The sequence below is a fragment of the Stenella coeruleoalba genome (assembly GCF_951394435.1).
Source record: "Stenella coeruleoalba genome assembly, chromosome: 9".
Classification (NCBI taxonomy): Eukaryota; Metazoa; Chordata; class Mammalia; order Artiodactyla; family Delphinidae; genus Stenella; species Stenella coeruleoalba.
The window spans coordinates 6702415-6727212 of record NC_137155.1 but is presented as its reverse complement, the minus strand read 5'-3'; the positions used below and the strand labels follow the sequence as shown (position 1 = coordinate 6727212).

At 52.6% G+C, this 24798-nt stretch overlaps 2 protein-coding genes across 5 annotated transcripts; one reads left to right on the top strand and one right to left on the bottom strand.

Moving 5' to 3' along the window:
* The first annotated feature begins 79 nt into the window (after nt 1-79).
* DBNL (drebrin like) lies at nt 80-12435 on the top strand. 4 transcript variants are annotated; one of them, XM_079931422.1, is made up of 13 exons: nt 80-221; nt 3745-3800; nt 5710-5822; nt 6434-6508; nt 7512-7658; nt 8465-8542; nt 8853-9004; nt 9115-9160; nt 9567-9660; nt 10261-10356; nt 10459-10571; nt 10804-10900; nt 11382-12433. In XM_079931422.1, the coding sequence occupies exons 1-13, from the start codon at nt 139-141 to the stop codon at nt 11519-11521; spliced, it is 1290 nt and encodes a 429-aa protein (XP_079787548.1). In that variant the 5' UTR covers nt 80-138; the 3' UTR covers nt 11522-12433. The 4 variants fall into 4 exon arrangements, with proteins under 4 accessions (XP_079787548.1, XP_079787547.1, XP_079787549.1 ...); XM_079931421.1 differs by having other exon boundaries at nt 9112-9160; XM_079931423.1 differs by lacking the exon at nt 6434-6508 and having other exon boundaries at nt 9112-9160; nt 11382-12435.
* A 259-nt stretch (nt 12436-12694) lies between these two features.
* On the bottom strand, nt 12695-15696 carry PGAM2 (phosphoglycerate mutase 2). Its single transcript, XM_079931425.1, has 3 exons — nt 15238-15696; nt 14952-15132; nt 12695-13461 (listed from the first exon to the last, which is right to left on the bottom strand). Exons 1-3 carry the CDS (start codon nt 15649-15651, stop codon nt 13295-13297), a joined length of 762 nt encoding a protein of 253 aa, XP_079787551.1. The 5' UTR covers nt 15652-15696; the 3' UTR covers nt 12695-13294.
* Between the last annotated feature and the right edge of the window lie 9102 nt (nt 15697-24798).

Sequence of the window (24798 nt, the reverse complement as noted above, 5' to 3'; positions counted from 1 at the left end):
ACTCGCCCGCTCACCCGGGCCCCGCCTGCACCGCTTCCGCTTCCGGCTGTCGGGGCGGGGCTTCCGGCCGACGGGCGGGGCGTCGGGCTGCCCGGGCCCGGAAGCGGCGGCGGAGGCGCGGGCGCCGCAGTGTCGGCCATGGCTGTGAACCTGAGCCGGAACGGTCCGGCGCTGCAGGAGGCCTACGAGCAAGTGGTCAACGGGAAGTCCCCGACCGACTGGTGGGCGCCGAGGCGGCCAGGGGCGGGCCGGGGGCGGGCCGGGAGCGGGCTGGGGCCAGGGGGCGCGGAGCCCTGTCTGCCCCGCACCTGCGCCACACCCCGGGGGGGTGGCGGTCCCCACCCTGTCACCCCTTGCCCCACCGTGCGTGGGCAGGTTAAACCCGGCGTGGGGGTCCGGTGAGTCCCCAGCCCTTTCCCTCCGCTGGCCACCGGTCTCGGCCGTACGGGCCTCGTTGATGCATCCTGTACTTGGCTGCGCTTGAGGGCTTCGCCAGGTTCTCCTTTCTTGCCCGGGGACTTCCGTGGACAAAGGGGCCCTCCACAGCCCTCCTTGAGAAAGCGGAAGCTACGCCCGGCTTCTTCCAAACTCTGTGTTCAGGGATGGCCCTCTGAGGGTGGTCTGGCAGCCTTGCTTTGGAGATGTCAAGCAGGAAGGTGGAGGGGTTTAAGTCCCTGGTTCCCTGTGAATGTGTATTTGAGAACCTCCCTTTCTCCAAGAAGAATATACTTCATATTCCTGAGCTATGGGGAGATGAAGGAAAGGACGATGCTGGTTATGTGTTTGGGAAAAGGTCCCATCTTCCGTCCACCTCCCAGTGACATCCTTTCCTAGGTTGTCAGTGTTAGGGGCTTTATAGTACTGGAAGCCTGGATCTGAAGTCTCTGGGAGAGCCCTGGGCAGCCCACACATAGGGCCTGCTGTCTGTCCTGCAGCTAGGGTTGTTTTTTGCATGGTAATTCTCTGTTACCTTCCTTTTTGCTTAAAGTGTGTTCACTGACCAGTTTTGAGAACTTGTACTTCCAAAAACTATGCTGAGTACGATCGAGTGAGGTGACCAGCTTTTGGGTTGGGAGCCTTTTCCCATTGCCAAGGGAGGGGCCCGCTGGGCGTGGCTGAGCTACTGTGGCTCTCTCCACTTGTCAGGTGCTACTGCTTTCTCGTGTCTACTTTCCCTGGTGCCCAGCACAGAGTGGCTTTTGTACAGTGTACTGCTGTGACACTGAGGGCATTGTTGCCTTGCCATTCCTTCACCCCCAGGCCTTTTAGGGAAGAGCTTCAGGACACCAGCTGCCTGGGTCTGCAGAATCTCTGGGGCCACGTCGATGTGGGCAGGTCTCCATTCACTAGCTGAAAAAATATCTAGATCCATGTCACTTCCCTGCTTAAGCTCTGCAGTGGCTTCCTGTTGCATCATAAACACAGCCTGGACTCTTGGCCATGGCCGACAGGCTCCTGACTGCCCCTCCTGTTTACCGTGCTGTGGTCACACCTGTTTACCACCACTCTAGCTTTCTTTCTTTTCCTTAAACTTGCAAAGCAGTTTTCTCCTCATAGCTCTTGTTCTTTCTGCTTCCTCCGCATGGAGCGCCTTTCCACATCATCCTAGGGGGCTCCCCAAACTTCATTTCTCAGCTCTGATGTTGCCTTTTTGGAGAGGCCTTTCTGGATTCCTGTCTCCCTGGCTGCAGTACATTTTCCCATCTCCCTGGTTGACTGCCTTCAGGCATGCACCAGACACCCTCACTGGTTTTCTTGTCACCTTTGTTCTTCACCAGAAAGGGTGGGGTTGTCCCCATCTCTGTGCCTGATGTAGGGGTACTGAGAGCGGTGCGGAAAAAGTGGCAGAGGATATCAGAGCAAGAACAGGTGGTCTCCGGTTTGGCGGGTCATAACATGTTTCTCATGCAGAGTGGGTGCCCGGGGCTAGGCCCCGCAGGTGGTTCTCCCCCTAGCTTGTGGCATGTTTGCTCAGTTCCTGCTCCCACTGCACTATCTGACAGTATCTGACACTATCGTGTGTGTGTGTGTGTGTGTGTGTGTTTTCTTTGTCTCCCACGGGCAGGGCCTCTTAGGGATTATTTGCAGCTGCATTCCCATCGCTAGCAAGCAGCAGGGTCTCAGATTGGGTTTTTGGGAAGTGACTGGATTATAAGGTGCCCAGTGCCCCATACTCCTTGTGCTATGTGCCTGCACAAGCCAACACACCACTTTTTTTTTCATGTCGGTTTGAAAGAAGGGTTGTTTGATTGAATGTGGTATGAGCCTCTGAACCGGGAACATTCAGGAAGGTGGCTTAGGCTGGAGCCCAGGGTGGAGGGGAATGAAGTCAGAGGGGTAGGTAGCAGGCACGGAGCGTGGCCTTTGCTAGCTGCTGGATCCCTTCTTGGAAAAGCTAAGCTGAGCAGCCATCTCCGTTTCTTGCTGCTTGTCCGGGGCCCCTGTCTTGTGCAGCCAGGGGCTTCTTTCCTCCGGGAGGAAGGCTGGTCAGGACTCTGGCCACCAGAGGCTGGATGTCTGCCACCACCCAATCTTCCTTTTCCCTGTTTTTCTGAGTGTTTCTCTCCTTCTGCACTCTCTCCTCTGCTGGGAAGCAGTGGTTCTTTCCTGGCAGTCTGTCCTCCCTCCCAGCCAGATCTCTGGACCTGGGTCTAATTTCTTCTGACTTTCCCAGGCTTAGGCAGCTCTGCCCAGTGGCATTAGCGAGGCCCTGGGGAAGCTGAGTGGACGTTGACATGGTTCCTGTCAGGCTGTTGACCCTGGAGCTTCCGTCTGGCGCGCCTCAGCAGGCCTGTGCCGTGAAGCGTGGGGTGATGATACCCCAGACCGGGTTTTGCCTTTGACTTGCTGTCTGATGGATTAGCACCCTCACCCTGTGGTCTGCCAGCACTCCCTGGAGCTGGGCTGCTGCAGAGTTCATGCAGATGTCTGGGCTTCATGTGGACTGCACAGAAGCCGCCTCTTCTAAAATGTTCTCTTTGAGTGACCTTTGTTCTGGTCAAGGGACCTTCCGTGGCCCAGATTTAATACAATGTACCATAATTTATAAGGCCACATCTTTACCAGAGTTCGTATGAATAATTAGGCTTACAGGAGAAGGGCGGTGTGACCCAGGGTCACCTGTGGAGACCTAAGGCTCTGCTAGATACAGCACGTGCCCAGCCAGGGAGCCTGTCTTGTGAGGAGCCTGACTGCGTGTTGAGTCATGGCCCCTGTGGTTTCCGGTGCCATATGCAACCGATAAAAGCCTGTGTGTGCTGGAAGGGCCTCAGGCCAGACAGACCTGCTCCAGCAACCCTTGAGGCTTCCCGGAAGACCACAGATATACACAGGGTCATTGGAAATGCACGTATTTCTCCTTCCTGCTTCTCCTTGGGGTGCTTTGGTTTCAGGAATATGCAGGTATCTTTTGTTTGTTCAAATGCACACACGTGGTAGCTAGGTGGGTGTTTCACACGTAAACGTGTAGAAGGTTGCCATAAAACTTCACAGCTTAGTTTTCTTCCGAGTGGATGTATGCTCCCCGTCTCCATAGGCTTGTCCTCACAACAGGCTGGCTGCAGCTGAGAAGGCTCAGCTCTGGGAGGCCCAGCGGCCTACTGAGGTCCCGCCTTGTAGTTCAGAGTGGGGTCTGGGTCAGCCTACAGGGCTACTGCCAGGCTGAGCTCTTTGGGGCGCAGCGTGAAGCCTTGGTGGGCACAGTGAGGGCAGATGGTGGTAGAGCCTGTTTGTGTTTTGTTTCAGGGCCCTCTTTACCTATGAAGGCAACAGCAATGACATCCGTGTGGCTGGCACTGGGGGTGAGTATGATAAGTGAGGAAGCAGATGGGCTCTTATGGACCATCAGGAGGCAGAAGCCCGGGAGGGAGGGTGAGGCGCGTGGAGGGGAGGGAGTCGTGACGTCACTGCTCCATCTCTGCTGGCATTTCAGCCGCCACAGCGGGAGGAAGGGCACTCAGGGTGCACAGGTGTCCCCTGCGTGTGGCGAGACTACAGTGACATCTCCCCTGGCTAAGGGTGAGCCTCCCCCACGTCAGTTTCATTCAATGTTCAGGAATTCCCTGGTGCCCTGATCGGGCCGGCTGCAGCCAGCCAGGCAGGACAGAGGCTCCCACTGAGCAGTGTGGGCCCCCTGGCACTCACAGCTCCTCCTGGCCAGCTTTGGGTTTCAGATGTTTCTAAGTGAAAATACCTTCTCCTTGGCTTTCTCTGCCTGGTGGTGCGAGGCAGCGCTGCTCTCTGTCTGTGTTGTAGTTGGAAGAGCTGAGATGGGAGATAGGCCAGCCCACTCCAGCTTGCAGGCAGCCCAAGGCCGGGCCTGTGCTGCATCCTTAGCCCTGGGCTGCAGCTGGGAGGGTAACAGTCCCACAGAGCTGGGTGCTCGTGGTGGAGGAGAAGGTGCGGACACATCCTTCCCTCTGTCCTCTTCCTGCTGGGCACACCCTTACCCAGGAGAGGTCACATCAGTGCACATTGGTCCACTGGGACAGGGTGACCTGGAAAAGTGCTACTCAAATACGGGATGATAGGAAGTGCCTCGGGAAGAACAGGCTCTTGGCCAGTGCTGGGCAGAGGGGTAGAAACTGCAGGCCCCCCACCTGATACCCCTAACTCCTCGTTCTCAAGGCCAGCTCACCTGACCTGAGTGACACGGCTTCACTGTTCAGTGCATGTTCACTAGCATGTTCTCTGCTTGCCCCATGAATGGTTCTGGTGACTTGTTGGTAGAAAACGTCTCCCTCTTTCGAGTGCCTCTCCTTAGTGGTCCTCTTTCTAGAAGGACTGCCACTGACAGTGGTCTCAGGTGCAGTGTGATGCCGTAGGGGACTGAGAATTGCAGAGCTCAGCTGAGTTTCATACCACCGTCCTCAGTGGTATTCACAGGCTCTGCTGTAAGAGCCCAGAGCAGGGCCTCAGGACTGCCCCAGGTTCCCTGGAGCCCTGTAGCTAAAATACCTGATCCAGGTCCTTCTCACAGTCTGAGGAGGTTTGGGACACCTGATGAGAACCCAAAACTCTAGTACATGCTGGGGCTCACAGCCTGAGTGTCAGGGGAGAACGGCATAGGGTGGCTCACTTCTATGCCCCGTCACTCCCTTATCCCCACTCAGAGAGTCTAAGAGCTGAGGCCCTATATGGCGGAGAGCTAACATCTGCTTGGGACCCTCTGGGTGGCCCTGGAGTCCGAGCAGACGTGGGTAAGGGCAGGGTGCCTTACATCAGGCCCTGTTACTCCAGGGCGGTTTGTGGAGTCCAGGCAATGGTAAAATTGTTGCAGAGCCCCTCCATTTGGAGGTCTGGTGCCTGCCTGGTTTGTAGCGTAAATGACATTTTTACTTCCAGAATTTCGTGTGGGTTTACAGGAGTGGTTTTTAGACTGGTGTGGCTTAAAAAATCACCTGAGGTGCCTTTCTTTCCTCCCTCCCTCCCTCCCTCCCTCCCTTCCTTCCTTTGTCTTCATTGCCTCTTAGGGGCTTCTCTCGTTGTGGTGAGCGGGGCTGAGGTGCTTTTCACAAATGCAGATCCTGGGTCCCATCCAGTTCTCATAAGTCAGCTTAGTGCGGGTAGTCCTAGGAATCTGGTTCAGACGCAGATGGGGCTGAGAACCCTGGTTTAGAGGCAGCTGGGGTTCCCTTTCCTGAGGGACTAGGTGCCAGGGTGGGCGTGGGGTGCCTGGCCTGCCCCTGACTCTCCTTGTGACTGCTGCAGAGGGGGGCCTGGAGGAAATGGTGGAGGAGCTCAACAGTGGGAAGGTGATGTACGCCTTCTGCAGAGTGAAGGACCCAAACTCCGGCCTGCCCAAGTTTGTCCTCATCAACTGGGTATGTGGAACTTGAGGGGTTCTGAGTTCTCACCTAGGTGTGACCTGGAAAAACTCCCTTTTCTTCCTTTGTGCTTTGCCTTTTGTGAGTGGAGTGGAAGAGGACCTGACTTTAGAACAGCTTGAATCTGGTGAATGAACAGAATAGTGGATTAATTCAGTGTGGCCCAAAGAATACCTAGGGCCTTGCTAGTGCAGAATTCACTGTTCCAGCCCAGAACTACTCCTGTGAATGGACTACACACAATCACAGGGCACTCATGTTCTTGTCCCCTTCAGGGTAGTCATCCTGAGGGAGCAGAGTGCCTGGATTAGGGCTGGGAGGGCACTGGGAGTATAGGACAGGGGCTCTAGTGAAGTGGAGCCCCCTGGGTGGGGACTAGGGAATTCTAAGGCAGCGCCCCACAGTGGACGCTGGTGACCGTCCTGCTCCAAGAACCTCCCTGACTCGGAGGTATGGGGGCTTACCGTGTCCTCTGCTTTGGGGTTGTGGTTTGCTTTTTCCCGGGACACAGGGAAACTGCTGAGTCCCTGGAGTGGGCAGTGGCTTTGCGGGGAGACCTGGGTCACACCGAGGAATTGGCGGGTCATGCTGGGTGTGCTGTGTTGCAGACCGGCGAGGGTGTGAATGACGTGCGGAAGGGAGCGTGCGCCAACCACGTCAGCACCATGGCCAGCTTCCTGAAGGTGAGGGCTGCTCTGTACAGGGCCTCACAGAGTTCACCAGGTCCCTAGGTTCCAGGGTGTGAGTGAGCGGGAATCACAGCCAGAGTCAGAAGTGTGCCTCACGTCCCGATGATCTGTCTGGACTTCAGGGCGTAGCCAGAGGCTGCTCTCGTCTTGCCCAGGAGGTAGCCAGAGCCACCTGCAAACTGGCTTCAGCGGGAAGGAAGGACGAAGGACCTTGAGGAGGCCCTGCTGGAGCTGGTCTTGGGGCGGGGCTAGGCCTTGGGCTGCATTTGTTTTATAAGTACAAACTTCTAGCAGTACTAGGAGGATTTGGACGAGAAGGAAAGCTGCTTCTGCTCGCAACCTCAACGTGCATGTTCCCTTTAACGCATTCTTTCTGGTCCATTTCTGCACGTATTTATTTCAGTCATCATATAATGGAACCTTGTTTAACTTCAAAAGCATTTTGTATCAAAAAGCGTTTGTTGTTCACTTGTCAGCTTACTCTTTGCATTTCTTTGGTTACTGGCAAGGAGGCTCAGGACTTTGTTTTCTGGTTCTGCCAACGCTTCTTCAGATGCACCTCAGTTTCTCCATCTAGGAGCTGAAAGAGAAGGTCCCAAGCTTATTGGTATTTAGTAACAACAAGGTCATAGTTGTAACTTCTCAAGAAGAAATCAGTAACTTGCTTTTTGTGGAAAATGTGTTTGTTTCCAGATGACTTTGAAGGTTGGATTTCATTCACTAGAAAGAAGCCCTTTAATGCCGGGGCTGTCTTACAGCGGCACAGAACAGGCCACACCGTGGAGGGCAAGGGCCTCCCACGCAGGCTGGGACAAGAGCGACGGGTTTCCCTCAGCTGGTTTTTCTGAGGCCTCGGGACGAGCGTGCCTTGGTTCCTGGCAGGGTCTCCTGACCCTGAGCGCGGTGCAGCTGTTGCGCTGTGCAGGCCGAGGTGTGCGGCCTGTCTTCTCCTGGGATTGCAATGCTGCTTCTTCATTAAGTGTCGCTCCTGCTGCAGGGGGCCCACGTGACCGTCAACGCCAGGGCCGAGGAGGACGTGGAGCCCGAGTGGATCATGCAGAAGGTGGCCAGGGCCTCCGGGGCCAACTACACCTTCCACGGAGAGAGCAGCCGCTTCCATGACACGGGCCCCCAGGCCCCGGTGGTGAGTGCTGTGTGGGCCTGAGGTGGCCGGGCAGGAGCGCGCGGTTCTAGCTTGCGGTTCTAGCTGTGGACCGATTCGGCCCGCCCTCAGCGCTTTCTCCCTCGGGGGCTGGGCTCCCCCTGCCTGGCTTCCGGTCCTGGAGCCGGACTGAGGTGCAGATGGTGACCCCGAGCCTGACAGGAGCAAGAGCTGCCTGCTGGTGAGGTGGGTGCTGGTGGGCATGAGGCGTGGCCTTTGACCCTGCCTGGTAGTTCCAGAGCCTCTTGTGTGTGCGCAGAGGTTCTCTGCGGGGAAATTCCATCCACCCTCCAGGCCGTGGCCCCAGAGTGTCCTGTGCCGCCCTGGATGGTGGTTGCTTTGGAGAAACTTCTGGTGGTGGACAGGGCAGGCCCCTCTGAGTTGTGGGCAGACGGACGCCTGTGGGCCTGTGGTCCGGTGCGGGATGGGAGCTGGGGTTCTTGGAGACCCTGTGGGCGCTGCCATGGCAGTCAGCTGTCTGAGGGCCCCTGTCCAGAGGCCTGCCTCAGAACTGCCCCGCCTCCAGGAATCTCAGGCAGGCCAAGGGGCCTTTCCTGCCTTGGCTTCCATCCACAGGGGCCTGGTGCAGCCAGAGACTCCTCCAGTGTTGTCTGGGGTTGAGCTTCCCCACTTGTGGTTTCCAGGGCCTTTCAGGCCCTCTTGATATCAGTCTCCTTATGGGCCACCGGGCCAGGCGCCACTCCGCCTGCCGGGTGCCATCCTAACAGTTCTTACTTGCATGCTTTGCTCTGTCGACGACCCTGTAGTGAATTCTCTGTCCGCCTCAGGGCTCTGTGTACCAGAAGACCAACGCCGTGTCTGAGATCAAAAGGGTTGGCAAAGACAGCTTCTGGGCCAAGGCAGAGGTAAGTGCTGCCCAGGGCATGAGGATGAGAGCTGGCATTCGGTCTGGTCCCGTATGCAGCAGACAGGAGGAAGTGGTTTACTCGCTGTGTCTCGGTTTTTCCTACAATAAGCTCCTAGATCAGATGTCCTTGGTAGCACCCATTCGCAGATGGTTGAACTAGGGGTCAGAGGTGTTAGGGAACAAGGCCAGGCAGCGAGTGTTGCTGTAGAGCCCACACTTGACCGCGGCCCGTGCGGGCTGCCTGGGCGGGTCCATGCCGCCGGCAGCGCCGAGGCCGAGGGGGCAGCCGCCTGCGCCTCTCCCCGCAGAAGGAGGAGGAGAACCGCAAGCTGGAGGAGAAGCGGCGGGCGGAGGAGGAGCGGCGGCGGCTGGAGCAGGAGCGCCGAGAGCGGGAGCTGCGTGAGGCCGCCCTCCGGGAGCAGCGCCACCAGCAGCAGGGCGGCGAGGCCGGGCCCCACAGGTGCGGCGGTGCTGCCCCCACCTCCTCTCCCCTCCCAAGGGCTGTCCCCCAGGACAGGGGAGGGGGGGCCGAGGCCGGGCTGCAGCTCTTGCCTCTGCCCCTCCCAGCAGGAAGTATGAGCAGCAGGAAGTGCTTTCAAGGAGCGGAGAGGAGCAGGTGAGTCTTGAGGGCCAGAGTGATGCACGCGGGTTCCTGACCAGCTGAGGTTCGTCTGGGACAGGTGCGCAGGCTGCCTGCTGTGAGCCGTGGTGGCCGTGTGGGTCCCTCCAGATGCACACACCCCACCCAGCAGGCCTGAGGGAGGCGCTTACTGGGAGGGGCCTGCAGCCTGCTGGGGCAGATTAGAACGTGGGACACGTGGTGTGTCAGGGCCGTCAGTGGAGAGGAGAGCCAAGGGCAGAAGCTCAGCCCGGCATGGACCTCCGCCTGATGCTGGAAGAGGCCTGTGAGCCCCTCAGCTTTGGTGTTTTGCTTCCTGACCCCCTGCACAGCTGCAGGGAGCCAGGCAGGCCGATGGCTCCCGGATCCTCATTCACTGCCGGCTCCGTGCGCGCTCCTTCAGGAGCCTGTCTGTCCACAGCCAGCACACCCACGGGAGATTTTCAAGCAGAAGGAGAGGGCCGTGTCCACCACGCCCATCTCCAGCCCCCAGCCAGGTGAGACTTTGCTCTGTGCCCAGCTATGAGGCAGGGGAAGGCTGAAGGGGAGCCTGGGGTTCCAGGGCAGGGCCCCCTGACTTAGTGACAGATGTATCAGAAGGTGAAAGGGATGAGTAAGGAGAGCCCGTGCTCATGAGGGTTGCTTCTTGCACGGGAGCCGGGGACCTGGGTGTCCCCTTCCTGCTCTTGACGTGGTGGGACAAGAGGGGCCGTGTGTGGCTCTAGAGTGGACACCCTCCAGCCCCGGCCCTGTAAATCCCCCAACGTTGGGCTGTTAGCTGGGTCTCGGGCCTGCATCAGTCACCTCTCTGGCCCCCAGAGGCTGTATCGGACTGCACTGCTGGTCAGCTCTCCAGCACTGCACGTGGCCCCCAAGGGGCTGCTTGGAGTGTACGATGTGTGTGTGTGAGAGATGTGTGCACAGCGGGTGGTATTCCTGCAGCTGCTGCATGTCCCTGTTCGCTCCCTGTATGACAGCCGCTGTCCCAGAACAGGTCCACCCTCCGGGCAACACAGGGCACAGAAGGGGCAGAGAGGACTCGGCTCTTCCCCGTTTCCAGCAGTGTGATGTCTTCGATGTTTACCGTTGGTTTGCAGGCAAGCTGAGGAGCCCCTTCCTGCAGAAGCAGCTCACCCAACCGGAGACCCCCCTCAGCAGAGAGTCAGTTCACGCCACCTCAAGGCCCAGGGCAGGCAAGGCTCTCGGCTGCCCTGTGGGGAGTTGGGGGTGGGAGGGAGACGTGGCATGTCCTCTCCCCTCCCCTGGGTCAGAGTGGGCCGTGTCCTCCCGTGCAGATCCCCGCCAGGAGCCGGTGCCCAGCGCCCCTCCGTGCTCGGTGCCGGCGGAAGAGGAGGCCGTGTACGAGGAGCCCCCAGAGCAGGAGACCCTCTACGAGGAGCCTCCAATGGTGGGTTCTCTGCAGCAGGGCAGATGTGTGAAGGGCCCATGTGCCCGGAAACGCGCTCCTTGGCCGTACCATTCCGTGGCTCCCTACCTGTGGATTACCTTGTTTAATTTTGGAGCATCCCGTGCCCCGTGTGCCCTCCCCCCAAGTCTGCCGTGAGCCCTGGTCACAGGCAGGGTTGAATCTGGGTAACCACGATCCCAGACTTCTCTTCTTCTTTCCCATCCGTGGGCAGGTGCAGCAGCAAGATACCAGCTCTGAGCGCATTGACCACTACCCGGGGCTGAGTGGGAAAGGGCTCTGTGCCCGGGCCCTGTATGACTACCAGGCAGGTAATGTGCTGCAGCCCTGCCACCTCAAACCACAGGGCCCAAGATCAGGAGGCAGGATTTGCGGACTCCCTCAAGGGGAGAGCCCCGGGGCGTGTCGGAAGGGAAGGCAGGAGGGTGCGAAGGGAGAGTGGGTGGGTGCCCTGCACAGCTCAGGCCTCCCCACATGCTGCAGGCAGCTACTTGCTGTCCACTGGTGTGAATCCCAGTTGCCCGCCTTGTCCTAGTGCCGGAAAGTGCGACTAGAGAAGAGGGGCCAGGCCTGGATGCCGGTGCCCCTGCTGACCCTGGGTAGAGGCCTCAGGGAGCAGGCTGATGTGTGGAAGTGCTGTGCTCCAGCCTTTCGCTGGGACAGTGAGCCCAGGGCCGGGCCCCGTAGGAAGGTGTGTGCTGGGGGAGTGGCCCCAGGAGCAGCGTCAGCACAGGCTGAGGGCCAGCTGGCCCAGGGCCCTCAGCACCGCATCTGGGCTCACCTTCTTTGCAGCCGACGAGACCGAGATCTCCTTCGACCCTGAGAACCTCATCACGGGCATTGAGGTGATCGACGAAGGCTGGTGGCGTGGCTACGGGCCGGACGGCCACTTTGGCATGTTTCCCGCCAACTACGTGGAGCTAATTGAGTAAAGGGCCCCGACTGCTGGCCGAGGCCAGGGGCTGTGCTTCCCCTCCCCTCCCAGACGCGACTTCCTCGTTGCTGGCAGAGGCGGCGTGAGGGCTGTGTACGGCACTTTTCTAGGAATGGGATCCCCCTGATGAGGGCAGGCCCTCGGGCTCCCTCTGGCTTGGGTGGCTCGGCCTCTGTTGCCCCAAATGCAGCAATAACCTGGTGATCTCCAGACGTGCTTCCAGCAGCTTCCCAAGTCCTCCCAACCAGCCTGGTCCTTGACCCCCCAACAGAAGACACTGAGCCAAGCCTGCTCAGGGCCAGCCTCTTAGTGACCTCTGCCCAAGGGGTACGGCACTGCCAGTCTGCGGGGGCGGGTCTGAGCAGGGGCATCTAGAGGTCTTCTTGTGCACTTGCCTTCTTTTCCTTTTCCTCTTGGCTTTAAGGGACAGTGTCTGTAGCTTCAGCGACCCTTGGGAACAGTGAACTTAGAGTTTATGACCAAAGTCAGAGTGGGTCATGACAATTTTGGTAGCAGTCTTTCTGGAACCTGCTCTGTGCTCCCCATTTCTCTGTCCCTCTGCCTGGGCTCTGGGCAGTGGAGATAGGGACAACCAAGCCCCCATCTAAGTATGTGAAGGAAGAGGTGGAAACATCAACAGACACTGCGTGTCCTTCCACGTGGCTCACTCTTGTCTGCTGGCCCCGGTGTGCACCTCAGTTGATACGGTTTAGGGAAAGTAACCATGGTGGCCTGTTCCTACTGTCTTTCCTTCTTTCTGCCCCAGCCTATCCGTGCCTGCTTCTGGAGTAAGAATTGCCCTACACCGGCCCTAGCCCCCATCCCTCCTGTTGTAGCCCTCATGTGTGCACCCTCAGACCTCTGACCAGCCCTTAGCCACCTGAGGAGGCATAAAGGTCAATGTGTGACTGCAAGTCAGCCTCCTGCACTTCAGTTCTCGGGGGGGGCCGAGGGCCCCCCGACCCCTGCCACGGGGGGCCTCCTCCCACGCAGGACAGCCAGTGTGCACGTGTGCCTGGAGTGAGGCACCTGCACCCACAGAGCGTCTGGGGAATTAAGCTCTTACGCTCTGGGAGGTGCCAGGTGGAAGCAGCTTGGGGCAAAGGATGCGCCGAGGGGGCTGTCGGCCCAGGTGGTGGCCAATCCCAGTGCCCCCTCCCCACCTGGCTGCAGATGGCGTTTCCTGTCTTAGGCTGAGCTGCAGGCAGGCCTCACTGTGTCCTGATTTCTTAGGACAGCCTCCAGGGCCCACCCCAGCTATGAAAGCCCCTTGAATCAGGTATTGCCAGCTTTGAGGCCACCTGTGGGCTTGTCTGTCCCGGGACAAGGGGACCCCCGTGGGTCAGGGCTCAGGGTACCACCTTGCCCTTCCCACCCTGGGGCAACCAGGACAGTAGAGGACAACCAATGTGAAGGAAGTGGCGTGTTGGCCACAGTCCTCGCTCGCCATGGGGAGGGCTGGGTCACTTGGACTCTCCCTAAGTGACCCTGGACACTCGGATTTACAGCAGGCTTGCCAAGTGGCTCTTCTGCTTTGCGGGTCATCGTAGGGGCTTGTCAGGAGCCACTCGATAGCCGGGGATAGGGAGGCTCTTGGCCTCTGTGTTCCCGGGGTCCCCACACCCAGTGGGGGAGGCTTGGGCAGGCAGCGGGGGTCCGGGGCTCCAGGCCCACGGAACCAGCCCTGAGTGAGCACTGAGGGGCGGGCGTCCTGGGGCCACACTGGCCTGAGGCAGTGAGAGGACGTGCCTTTATTGCCGGAGCCCACCCTTCACTTGGCCTTGCCCTGGGCAGCCACAGCTTCCATGGCTTTGCGCACGGTCTCCTCGTCGCCCAGGAACCGCATGGGCTTGGTGGGCTTCAGTGCCTGGTCCAGCTCATACACGATAGGGATCCCCGTGGGCAGGTTCAGCTCCATGATGGCCTGGTCCGACATCCCTGGACCGGAGGAACAAGCGTCCTGAGCCCCTCCCAGCCTGTCTGCCAGGCAGCCACCTGCTCTTGCATTTAGCAGGCTTCGTGACCTTTACAGGCCACAGGGCTGTTGGCCAGGCAGCAGCCCTCCCACCCCAACAGCAAGGCCGCAGAAATGCTCCTCGAGAAGGTCAAGGCAGCCCTGAGACAGCAGCCTACAGAAATAGCTGTGGTGAACCGAGGACCTCGCTCCGGGCCCGAGCTGGCCTCATCTGGGGTGACGCCATCGGCCCCCTTGGCCCAATGTGAGCTCTGGTCAGACTGGTGGGTGTTTGGGATCAGGAAAGACCTTAACCACTTGGCTTCCAGAGAGTTCTAGTTTCTGGACGTCCTAAGCAGCGGAGCAGGGCTGCTCCTGAGAAGGGGGGTGCGATAGGGACGGCGAGAAGCGCTGCCTGTGGCCGAGGTGGATGCAAGGCCCTGCCAGGTGAAGAGAGTTCTCTGTGGAAACCCGACCCAACCCTGCTGGCCTCCCGAAGACCTGGCCTGGAATAGCAGCTCGACCTTTGGTATCGCTGTCATCCCGCCCAGCCCGCTGGTGCAGGGAGGCCTTAAGGGAACATGCTGTGGGCAGTGGGAGACCCCGGTCACGTTTGCCTCGGTGCATTCGTTTCTCCTGGACCAGGCTGCAGGGAGCCCCCAGAAGGGAGGGAGGGCAGGTGGTCTTTCCATCTGCGAGGCTCAGCACCCGCCGTGAGGCGTCTGTGTGGACTCAGCCTCGGGAAGTCCTCAGAAAGGCCGACGGGGGCTTCCTTGGGGGAAGCCTGTCATGCTGGGAGGGGCTCCTTCCCTTTTAGTGGAAGCCAAGCTACCAACCTATGGTCTCTGGCATTCTCCACACCCTGCCACCTGTCTTTTGACTAGTCTTTTGCTCTGAGTGGGTGAGCAGGGGTGTGGGCAGGGGTGTGGGCAGGGTTGGGCAGGGGTGTGGGCAGGGTTGGGCAGGGCCCCACCCTCAGTCCCATATCCAGCAGCTGCCAGTGAAGTGACTTGACCAGGGTCACTCAGCAAGCTGGGATTTAGAGCCACATGGCCCTGCCTCTTCAGGGGTGGGTGTCCTTGGGCAAGATGCCACCCCTGGGCCTTCCCTCCTCTCCCCTGAGGCTTGTGTTGGGGAAGCCGGGCCAGCTGTGGACCCCTGTGCAGGGCCTGGGCCCTGGGTCAGTGGCGCACACATTTTCACCCAGAATCTTCAGAAGGATACGTTACACAGTGTCCCAGTACACACAGCAGTGGACGGTTCGTTCTTACAGAGCTGTTTTTTCAAGTGGTTTCTCGCCCCACCCAGTCTAGTTCACAGTTTGGAGGCCCTGCCTGGGGTGCGGATGTCTGTGAAGCCGCCTCGGCGAGGCAGCCAACACGTTTACGAAATGAGCAGCTGGGGGCTCACTGGTTCAAGGGGACGTGTCACCCCACCCGCCTCTGCCCACACCCTGTGTGAGAATGGGCCTCACCTTCCAGGTGCTTGACGATGCCCCGCAGACTGTTCCCGTGGGCTGCGATGAGCACCCTCTTGCCAGCCTTGATCTGGGGGACGATCTCATCATTCCAGAAGGGCAGAGCCCGGGCGATGGTGTCCTTGAGGCTCTCATGCGTGGGCAGCTCCCCCGGCTTCAGGCCTGCATAGCGACGTGCCTGGGGGCATCCGTACTGCTGTTCACTCCCCAGACAGCCCCCCGCCCCCCAGCCTGGGCCCCTGGCCCCAGACCTCCCCTCCAGCCCCGCACCCCAGCCGCTCACCTTGCTGATGGAGTTGTAGTAGGGGTGCTTCTCATCCATGGGGGGTGGAGGTATGTCAAAGGAGCGCCTCCAGATCTTCACCTGCTCCTCCCCGTGCTTGGCGGCCGTCTCCGCCTTGTTGAGGCCAGTGAGACCCCCGTAGTGCCGCTCGTTGAGGCGCCAGGTGCGCACCACAGGCAGCCACATCTGGTCCGTTGTGTCCAGGATGGTCCAGAGGGTGTGTATGGCCCTCTTCAGCACCGACGTGTAGCAGATGTCAAATTCCATCTTCACGTCCTTGATGGCATGGGCCCCCCTCTTGGCCTCCTCAGCCCCCTTCTCGCTCAGCTCCGCGTCGAACCAGCCGCAGAAGCGGTTCTCCTGGTTCCAGGTGCTCTCACCGTGCCGAACCATCACGAGGCGGTGGGTGGGCATGGTGGCGGCGGAGGGCACTCGCGGGCTGCAGACAGGGACAGGTGACCCCCAGGCGTCCCCAGCTTTATAACGATCCCCAGCCCCCGCCCCAGCCGACTGCCAGTCAGCACTCCAGGCCTGATGGGCGGCAGCAGGTGGCCGGCAGCAGAGCTGGGTGGAAGGCAGGCCGAGCGCCGGACTGGAAAAAGGGCCTCATCAGCTACCAGTCCCCACGTGCCCAGAGCCCAGGCTGGGCGGGGCTGCCGAGCAGGGCTGGGCATCAAGGGCAGAAGTCCCGGCCTCCAGCAAGCCTGAGAAGGGGGCTAGCGGGAACAGGAGGACTGGCCGGGGAAAGACTCCCCCTGAGGTCGGGGTCCCGAGCCCTGTCAGCCTGCCGCCTGCTCTCGGGGGTTGCCGCTGTCGGGCAGGGGCACGGGAAAATCCTGACTGCTTCCTCCGAGTCACTCAGCGCAACCGGAGACAAGCCCGCGTCTCGGGAAGTACACTAGCCTGGTGTCAGAGGGAGCCAAGGGTGTGAGTATGCACGTGTGTCCGCCCACCCACACGTGCGTGCCGAGGTGCGCGTGCACGTGCTGCGCACGTCCTACTGCATGTACACGTCCGTGTGCCTCGCGCTCACGTCTATGTTGCATGTGCGCACACCTGGGAGGAGCTGTGCCGTCGTCTCCACACGGGAGGAGGAAAGGTTGCTGTGGGCAGAGCGGGGGAGCTGGTGAGGAGCGTAGCCCTGGGGAGAGGTCTGGCCTTGTGGGAGGTGGCAGCAGTGTAGGGCAAGGGCTGAGCTGGGCAGAGCTGGGTTTCCAGGACAGCCAGGGGTAGCTGGGGGCCTGGCTGCTTGGGCCAGAGAGGAACAGAAGGTTTTCTGCTTTCGCATGCCTTTGTCAAGTTCTTATCCACATGTGCCACACTCTCCCACTCTAGTTACCTTCACCCCAGCCAGGCTCACTCCTCCCAGCTGAAACCACCTTTGAAAAGAAAAAGAAAAATCCAGGATTCATGTCCCCAAGGAGCCCCAGAATCAGAGGTACTGGTTATTAGATCTGTGCCCAGCTCATCAGGAGCGCCCAGAGGTAGGCCAAGGTTGGGACTAGGGGCAGTGTAGAGTTGGGTGCAGGCCCAGGACTTCTGCATTCAGGTTTTGGGGGACAAGGGCTGCTGTGATCTGGGCTGTGAAGAAACGAAGCAGAGCGGCGGGGTCAAGATGCCAAGTTGCAGGTGCACCAGCAAAGAACCAATCCTCATAGAACAGCAAACAGGTGTGTGGCAGAGAAGCATAGAGGGGCTGGGCCTTGTGTCCTGACGAATGGGAATCACTGGAGAGTCTGAAGCATGGTTATGTTTTAAAGTCACTTGCCGCTGTGGAGGCAGGATCGGAGGCCAAAGGCCCTGGTAGGGGTGGTGGCTTTGGGTTAGGTGAGAACAAGGCTGCTTGGCCTGGGCTGGGTGCAGGTGGCGTGGTGAGGAGCTGCTAGGCTGGGGGGCCACTGGGGCCGTACTGCCAGCCAAAGCAGGGGATGGGACATGCCTTCCTGCCTGTCTGATGGCTGTTGAGAAAGCCGGGGACCGCAGAGGAGAGTTAAAGCCTGAGAGGACTAGACACAGCTTGTAAGCCTTGGCTTGCTCCAGCCTGACTCTTACTCATTCAAAAAGTGTTTGTTGGGCATGTCTGGTGTGCCAGCGCTGTTGAAGCACTGGGCAAGCAAGGCCCTGCTCATGGGGGTCTCCATCCCAGTCATGGGAGATGGACAACATGTGATGTGTGGCATGGTAGGCAGCGATGAGGTCCATGGAGAAGCAAACAAGCGGGCAGGAGGGCTGCTGTTTCAACAGGACTGTCCTGGGAGGGTGGAGCGAGCACCCTCCACTGGTCTCTCCGCATGACCACAGCTATAAATCCTGGACAAAGGCAGAAAGCAGATCTCAGAGAACTGAAAAGTCAGTAGCAGGCAGATGAAGCGGATCAGATTCCAAGTTCCATGGTGAGTTTACCATTTTTATCTCCCAGGATTGCCCAGCTTGAAACCTAGAAGTGCCCCCAGTGTGGACAGAAAGGGCTCCAGAGAATCCCTCTGGTCCAAGGAACAGAAATAAAGTTCCTACAGGCCCCTTCCCTTTTTCCCCTTCTTACCCACCACAGCTCCTGGGCAGTAACGTAGAGGTGGCAGTGTTAGCCAGGCAGGCACCTGAAACCCTGAGAGAAGAGCTACCCTCTAACCAGAGGAGGTGAGGCCACAAGAGTGTATGGCAAACACCCACTGCTTTCTCTCTCCTCCCTCCTGCAGCTGAGGATGGGATGCAGCTGCAGGAACTGTGCGGCAAGGCGGGGGGAAACTAAGGCCCCAGGTTTCTGGCTGGAAGTCTTGGAAAGCAGGCCCCAGGGAGCTGTCAAGTATCAGGTCAGGCATGAAGAGGAGGGAGATTAGGTGAGTGATGCAGTACAGTTACAGGTGAATTCCTGGGCTCCCCGTACTTGTGGGCTCTGACCCAGGCTGACCCAGTGGTGACCTGATTACCTGCCAAAACAATACGATCTACATTCTCCTTAGAATTTAAACAGACTCTCAAAATAATGTTCAAAATACCTAGGACAATTTTGCATGTGACTGTCCAGTTCTCCCAAAACCATTTATTGAATGTCCTTTCCCTATTGTATATTCTTGGCTCTTTTGTTGTAAATTAATTGACCACATGTGGGTGGGCTTATTTCTGGGTTCTCCATTTCTGTCCTTTGGTCTATGTGTGGGTTTTATGCCAATATCATACTGTTTGAGCACTATAGCTTTGTAATATAGTTACAAAGAACTGTGATGTCTCCAGCTTTGTTCCTCTTTTTCAAAATTGCCTTAGCTATTCATGGTCTTTTGTGGTTCCATACAAATTTTAGTGTTTTGTTTTGTTTTTTTCTTTTTTGAGAAAAATGCCATTGGAATTTTGATAGGGACTACATTGAATCTATAGATTGCTTTTGGTAGTATGGACATTTTAACCATGTCAATTCTTCCAATCCATGAGGATGGAATATTTTTACATTTATTGGTGTCATCTTCAAATTTTTCATCAATGTCTTAGTTTTTGGTGTACAGATCTTTTACCACCTTAGTTAAATTTATTTCTAGTTGTTTAATTCTTTTGATGCAATTGTAAATAGGATTTTTTTTTAATTTCTCCTAGTTGTTAGTGTATAGAAACAGACTGATATTTGTGTATTAATTTTATATTCCAAAACTTCATTGAATTTGTTTACTAGTTCTGACAGTTCTAGATTTCTTCTAGATTGTTGAATTTGTTGGCATAGTAGTTTCTTATGATCCTTTGTGTTTTATCAGTTGTAATGTATCCTCTTTCATTTATTATTTTGTTTGAGTCCTCTCTCTTGAATTGATAAGAGTAGCTAAAGGTTTGTCTATTTTGTTTCTTTTTTCAAAGAACCAGCTCTTAGTTTCATTGATATTTTCTGTTGTCCTTTTAGTCTCTGCTTCATTTATTTCTGCTCTGATCGTTGTTACTTCTGTCCTTCTGCTAACTTTGGGCTTTTCTAGTTCCTTCAGGTGTAAGGTTAGATTGTTTATTTGAGCCCTTTCTTTTTCTTAATGTAGGTGTATATTGCTATGGGCTTCCTTCTTAGAACTGCTTTTGCTGCATTCCATATGTTTTGGTATGTTGTATTTCCATTTTCATTTATCTTAAGATGTATCTGGGTTTCTCTTTTGACTTCTTTTTTGACTCATTGATTGTTCAGGAGTATGTTGTTTAATCTCCACAGGTTTGTGAATTTTCCAGGTTTCTTGTAATTGATTTCTAGTTTTACACCACTGTGTCAGAAAAGATGCTTGATATAATTTGTCTTCTTAAATTTATTAAGACTTGCTTTGTTGATATTATCCATCCTGTAGAATATTCCATGTGTGCCTGAGAAGAATGTGTATTCTGTTGATGGATGAAATGGTCTGTATGTCTGTTAAGTCAATCTGATGTAATGTGTAGTTTTAATCCACTGTTTCCTTATTTTCTGTCTGTATGATCTATCCATTGTTGAAAGTGGGATAGTAAAGTCCCCTACTATTACTGTATTTCTGTCTACTTTTCCCTTTATGTCTGTTAATGTTTGCTTTATATATTTAGGTGCCCCTATGGCAGGTGCAAAAATATTTTTAAATATTTGAAATTACTCTTGTTGGATTGACCCTTTTACCTTTATATAATGACATTCTACGTCTCATACATATATAATTTTAAGTGATTTTTAAAAAATTTTTATTGGAGTATAATTGATTTACAATGTTGTGTTAGTTTCAGGTGTACAGCACAGTGAATGAGTTATACATATAGCCACTCTTTCTTAGATTCTTTTCCATATAGGCCATTACAGAGTGCAGAATTCCCTGTACTATACAGTAGGTCCTCCTTAGTTATCTATTTTATTTTATTTATTGAAGTATAGTTGATTTACAATGCTGTGCCAATCTCCGCTGTGCAGCAAAGTGACTCAGTTATACACATGTATACATTTTTTTAATAGTCTTTTCCATTATGGTTTATCACAGAATATTGAATATAGTTTCCTGTGCTATACATTAGGACCTTGTTGTTTATCCATTCTAAATGTAATAGTTTGCATCTACCAACCCCAAACTCCCAGTCCAACCCTCTCCCTCCCCCTCTCCCCCTTGGCAACCACAAGTCTGTTCTCTATGTATATGAGTCTGTGTTTTGTAGATAGGCTCATTTGTGCCATATCTTAGATTCAACATATAAGTGATATCATATGGTATTTGTCTTTCTCCTTCTGACTTACTTCACTTAGTATGATAATCTCTAGTTGCATCCACATTGCTGCAAATGGCACTATTTTGTTCTTTTTTATGGCTGAGTAGTATTCCGTTTTATATATATATATATATATATATATATATATATATATATATATATATATATATATATATACCACATCTTCTTTATCCATTCATCTATTGATGGACATTTAAGTTGTTTGCATGTTTTGGTTATGTGAATAGTGCTGCTATGAATATAGAGGTGCATGTATCTTCTTGAATTGTAGGTTTGTCTGGGTATATTCCCAGGAGTGGGATTGCTGGATCATATGGTAATTCTATTTTTAGTTTTCTGAGGAACCTCCATACTGTTTTCCATAGTGGCTGCATCAATTTACATTCCCACCAACAGTGTAGGAGGGTTCCCTTTTCTCCACACCCTTTCCAGCATTTGTTATTTGTAGACTTTTTAATGATGGCCATTCTGACCAGTCTGAGGTGATACCTCATTGTAGTTTTGATTTGCATTTCTCTAATAATTAGTGATGTTGAGCATCTTTTCATGTGCCTACTGGGGCTTCTTTGGAGAAATGTCTATTAAGGTCTTCTGCCCATTTTTTGATTGGGTTGTTTGGGGGTTTTTTGTTGTTGAGTTGCATGAGCTGTTTGTATATTTTGGAGATTAAGCCCTTGTCTATCTCATCATTTGCAAATATTTTCTCCCATTCCTTGGGTTGCCTTTCATTTTTTTATGGTTTCCTTTGCTGTGCAAAAACTTGTAAGTTTGATTAGATTCTGTTTGTTTATTTTTGTTTTTATTTCCATTGCCTTGGGAGACTGACCTAAGAAAACATGATTTATATCAGAGAATGTTTTGCCTGTGCTCTTTTCTTGGAGTTTTATGGTGTCTTATGTTTAAGTCTTTAAACCATTTTGAGTTTATTATTGTGCATGGTGTGAGGGTGTGTTCTAACTTCACTGATTTACATGCAGCTGTCCAACTTTCCCAGCACCACTTGCTGAAGATACTGTCTTTTTCCCATTTTATATTCTTGCCTCCTTTGTCAAAGATTAATTGGTGTGTGGGTTTACTTCTGGGCTCTCTATTGTGTTCCATTGATCCATATGCCTGTTTTTGTACCAATATCACACTGTTTTGATTACTGTAGCTTTGTAGTATTGTCTGAAGTCTGGGAAAGTTATACCTCCTGCTTTGTTTTTTTCCTCAGGATTGCTCTAGCAGTTCTGGGTCTTTTATGGTTCCATGTACATTTTTGGATTATTTGTTCTAGTTCTGTGAAAAATATCTTGGGTAATTTGATAGGGATCACGTTAAATCTGTAGATTGCTGTGTGTTGTATTGCCATTTTAACGATATTAATTCTTCCAATCCAAGAGTGTGGGATATCTTTCCATTTTTTTGAATCCTTATTTATTTCCTTTATTAATGTTTTATAGTTCTCAGTATATAAGTGTTTCACCTCCTTGCTCAGGTTTATTTCTAGATATTTTATTTTCTTGGTGCGATTTTAAAAGGTATTTTTTTTTTTTTTTACTTTCCCTTTCTGATATTTCATTGTTAGTGTAAAGGAATGCAACTGATTTCTGAATGTTCATCTTATATCCTGCTACTTTGCTGAATTCATTTATTAGATCTAGTAGTTTTTGTGTGGAGTCCTTAGGGTTTTCTATATATAGTATCATGTCATCTGCATATAGTGACAGTTTTACCTCTTCCCTTCCAATTTGGATACCTTTTCTTTCTTTTTCTTTTTCTTTTTTTTTTTTTTTGTCTGATTGCTGTGGCTAGGACTTCCACTACTATGTTGAAGAGAAGTGGTGAAAGTGGGCATACTTGTCTTGTTCCAGATTTTCGTGGGAAGTCTTTCAGCTTTTCACTCTTGAATATTATATTGGCTGTGAGTTTGTCATAAATGGCTTTTATTATGTCGAGATATGTTCTCTCTATTCCCACTTTGGTAAGAGTTTTTTTTTTATCATGAATGGATGTTGAATTTTGTCAAATGCTTTTTCTGCATCTATTGAGATGATCGTGTGTTTTTTGACTTTTCTTTTGTTAATGTGGTGTATTACATTGGTTGATTTGTGTATGTTGAACCATCCTTGTGAACCTGGCATGAATCCCACTTGGTCATAGTGTATGACCTTTTTTATGTGTGGTTGGCTTCAGTTTGCTAATATTTTGTTGAGAATTTTTGCCTCTATATTCATCAAAGATATTGGCCTGTAATTTTCTTTTTTGGTGGTATCTTTGTCTGGTTTGGGTATCAGGGTGATGGTGGCTTCATAGAATGTCTTTCAGAGTGTTCCTTCCTCTTCAGTCCTTTGGAAGAATTTGAGAAGAATCGGTATAAGTTCTTCTTTGTATGTTTGGTAGAATTCTCTTGTGAAGCCATCTGGTCCTGGACTTTTGTTTGTAGGAAGTTTTTTTAAATTACAGATTCTATTTCATTTCTAGTGACGGATCTGTTCAAATTATCTATTTCTTCTTGATTCAATTTTAGTGTATGTTTCTAGAAAGTTATCCATTTCTTCTAGGCTGTCAAATTTGTTGACATATAATTGTTCATAGTATTCTCTTATTTTTTTTGTATTTCTATGATATCTGTTGAGATTTCTTTTTCATTTCTTATTTTGTTTATTTGGGTTCTCTCTCTTTCTTCTTGGTGAGCCTGGCCAGAGGTTTGTCAATCTTGTTTACCCTTTCAAAGAACCAGCTCTTGGTTTTGTTGATTTTTTTCTATTGTTTTTTAATCTCTATTTTATTTATTTCCTCCCTGATCTTTATTATTTCCTTCCTTTTGCTGATTTTAGGTTTTGTTTGTCCTTATTCTTCTAATTCTTTCAGGTGGTAGGTTAGGTTGTTTACTTGAGATTTTTCTTGTTTTTTTTTGTTTGTTTGTTTTATGAAGGCCTGTATCTCTATGAACCTCCCTCTAAGAACTGCTTTTTTGCCGCATTCCATAGATTTTGTGTGGTTGTGTTTTCATTGTCATTTGTCTCAGGGTATTTTTTAATTTCCTTTTTGATTTCCTCGTTGACCCATTGGTTTTTTAGTAGCATGTTATTTAGTCTCCATGTAATCTTTTTTTTTTTTTTTTCATTTCTTTTCCTGTGGTTGATTTCTGGTTTCATGACATTGTGGTCAGAGAAGATGCTTGAAATATTTCTATACTCTTAAATTTGTTGAGGTTAGTTTTGTGCTCTAGGATGTGGTCAATCCTAGAGAATGTTCCGTGTGCACTTGAAAATAATATATATTCTGTTTTTTTTGGATGTAATGTCCAAAAGTCACTACAAAAATAGTGATTGAAAATATCACTATCTAAAATGATCAATTAGGGGCTTCCCTGGTGGTTCAGTGGTTGAGAATCTGCCTGCTAATGCAGGGGACATGGGTTCGAGCCCTGGTCTGGGAGGATCCCACATGCCACAGAGCAACTAGGCCCATGAGCCACAGCTACTGAGCCTGCACATCTGGAGCCTGTGCTCCGCAACAAGAGAGGCTGCGACAGTGAGAGGCCCGCGCACCACAATGAAGAGTGGCTCCCACTTGCCACAACTAGAGAAAGCCCTCACACAGAAACGAAGATCCAACACAGCAAAAAAATAAATTAATTAAAATGATCAATTAAGTCTAACTGTTCTGTTGTATCATTTAGGACCTCTGTTGTCTTACTGATTCTCTGTCTGGAAGATCTGTCCGTTGATGTGAGTGGGGTGTTAAAGTCTCCTACTGTTATTGTATTACCATCAGTTTCTCCCTTTATGTCTGTTAGTATTTGTTTTATGTATTTGGGTGCTTCTATATTAGGTGCATATATGATGATGAGTGTAAAATCCTCTTCTTGTTTTGATCCTTTTATCATTATATAGTGTCCTTCTTTATCTTTCTTGATAGCCTTTGCTTTAAGTCTATTTTGTCTGATATGAGTATTGCAACTCCCACTTTCTTGTCATTTCCATTTACATGAAATATCTTTCCCAATCCCCTCACTTTCAATCTATGTGTGTCCTTTGCCCTAAGGTGGGTCTCTTGTAGGCAGCATACTGTAGGCTTTTGTTTTTTTATCCAGTCTGCCACTCTATGTCTTTCAGTTGGAGCATCCAGTCCTTTGATATTTAAGGTATTTATTGATACATATGTATTAATTGACATTTCAAACCTTGTTTTCCAGTTGATTCTTTGTTTCTTCTTTCTTTTTCTTTTTTGTGGTTTGATGATTCCCTTTTATTTTATGCTTGTGTTCTCTTCTTTTAGGTTTTTGTGAATCTATTGTATGTTTTTGATTTGTGGTTGCCCTGTTTTTCAGTATGTTAACCCCTTCCTATATCTACTTGCTTTAGACTGATA

Bases quoted from the DNA above. Each gene is read 5' to 3' on its own strand.
- DBNL (XM_079931421.1), top strand. From the start codon at position 139: ATGGCTGTGAACCTGAGCCGGAACGGTCCGGCGCTGCAGGAGGCCTAC. The intron at 222-3,744 runs GTGGGCGCCGAG...GTTTTGTTTCAG, and splicing joins GGGAAGTCCCCGACCGACTG to GGCCCTCTTTACCTATGAAG. The intron at 9,005-9,111 runs GTGCGGCGGTGC...TGCCCCTCCCAG, and splicing joins GGCGAGGCCGGGCCCCACAG to CAGGAAGTATGAGCAGCAGG.
- PGAM2 (XM_079931425.1), bottom strand. From the start codon at position 15,651: ATGCCCACCCACCGCCTCGTGATGGTTCGGCACGGTGAGAGCACCTGG. The intron at 15,133-15,237 runs GTGAGCGGCTGG...GGATGCCCCCAG, and splicing joins ACTACAACTCCATCAGCAAG to GCACGTCGCTATGCAGGCCT. The intron at 13,462-14,951 runs GTGAGGCCCATT...CCTCCGGTCCAG, and splicing joins CATCGTCAAGCACCTGGAAG to GGATGTCGGACCAGGCCATC.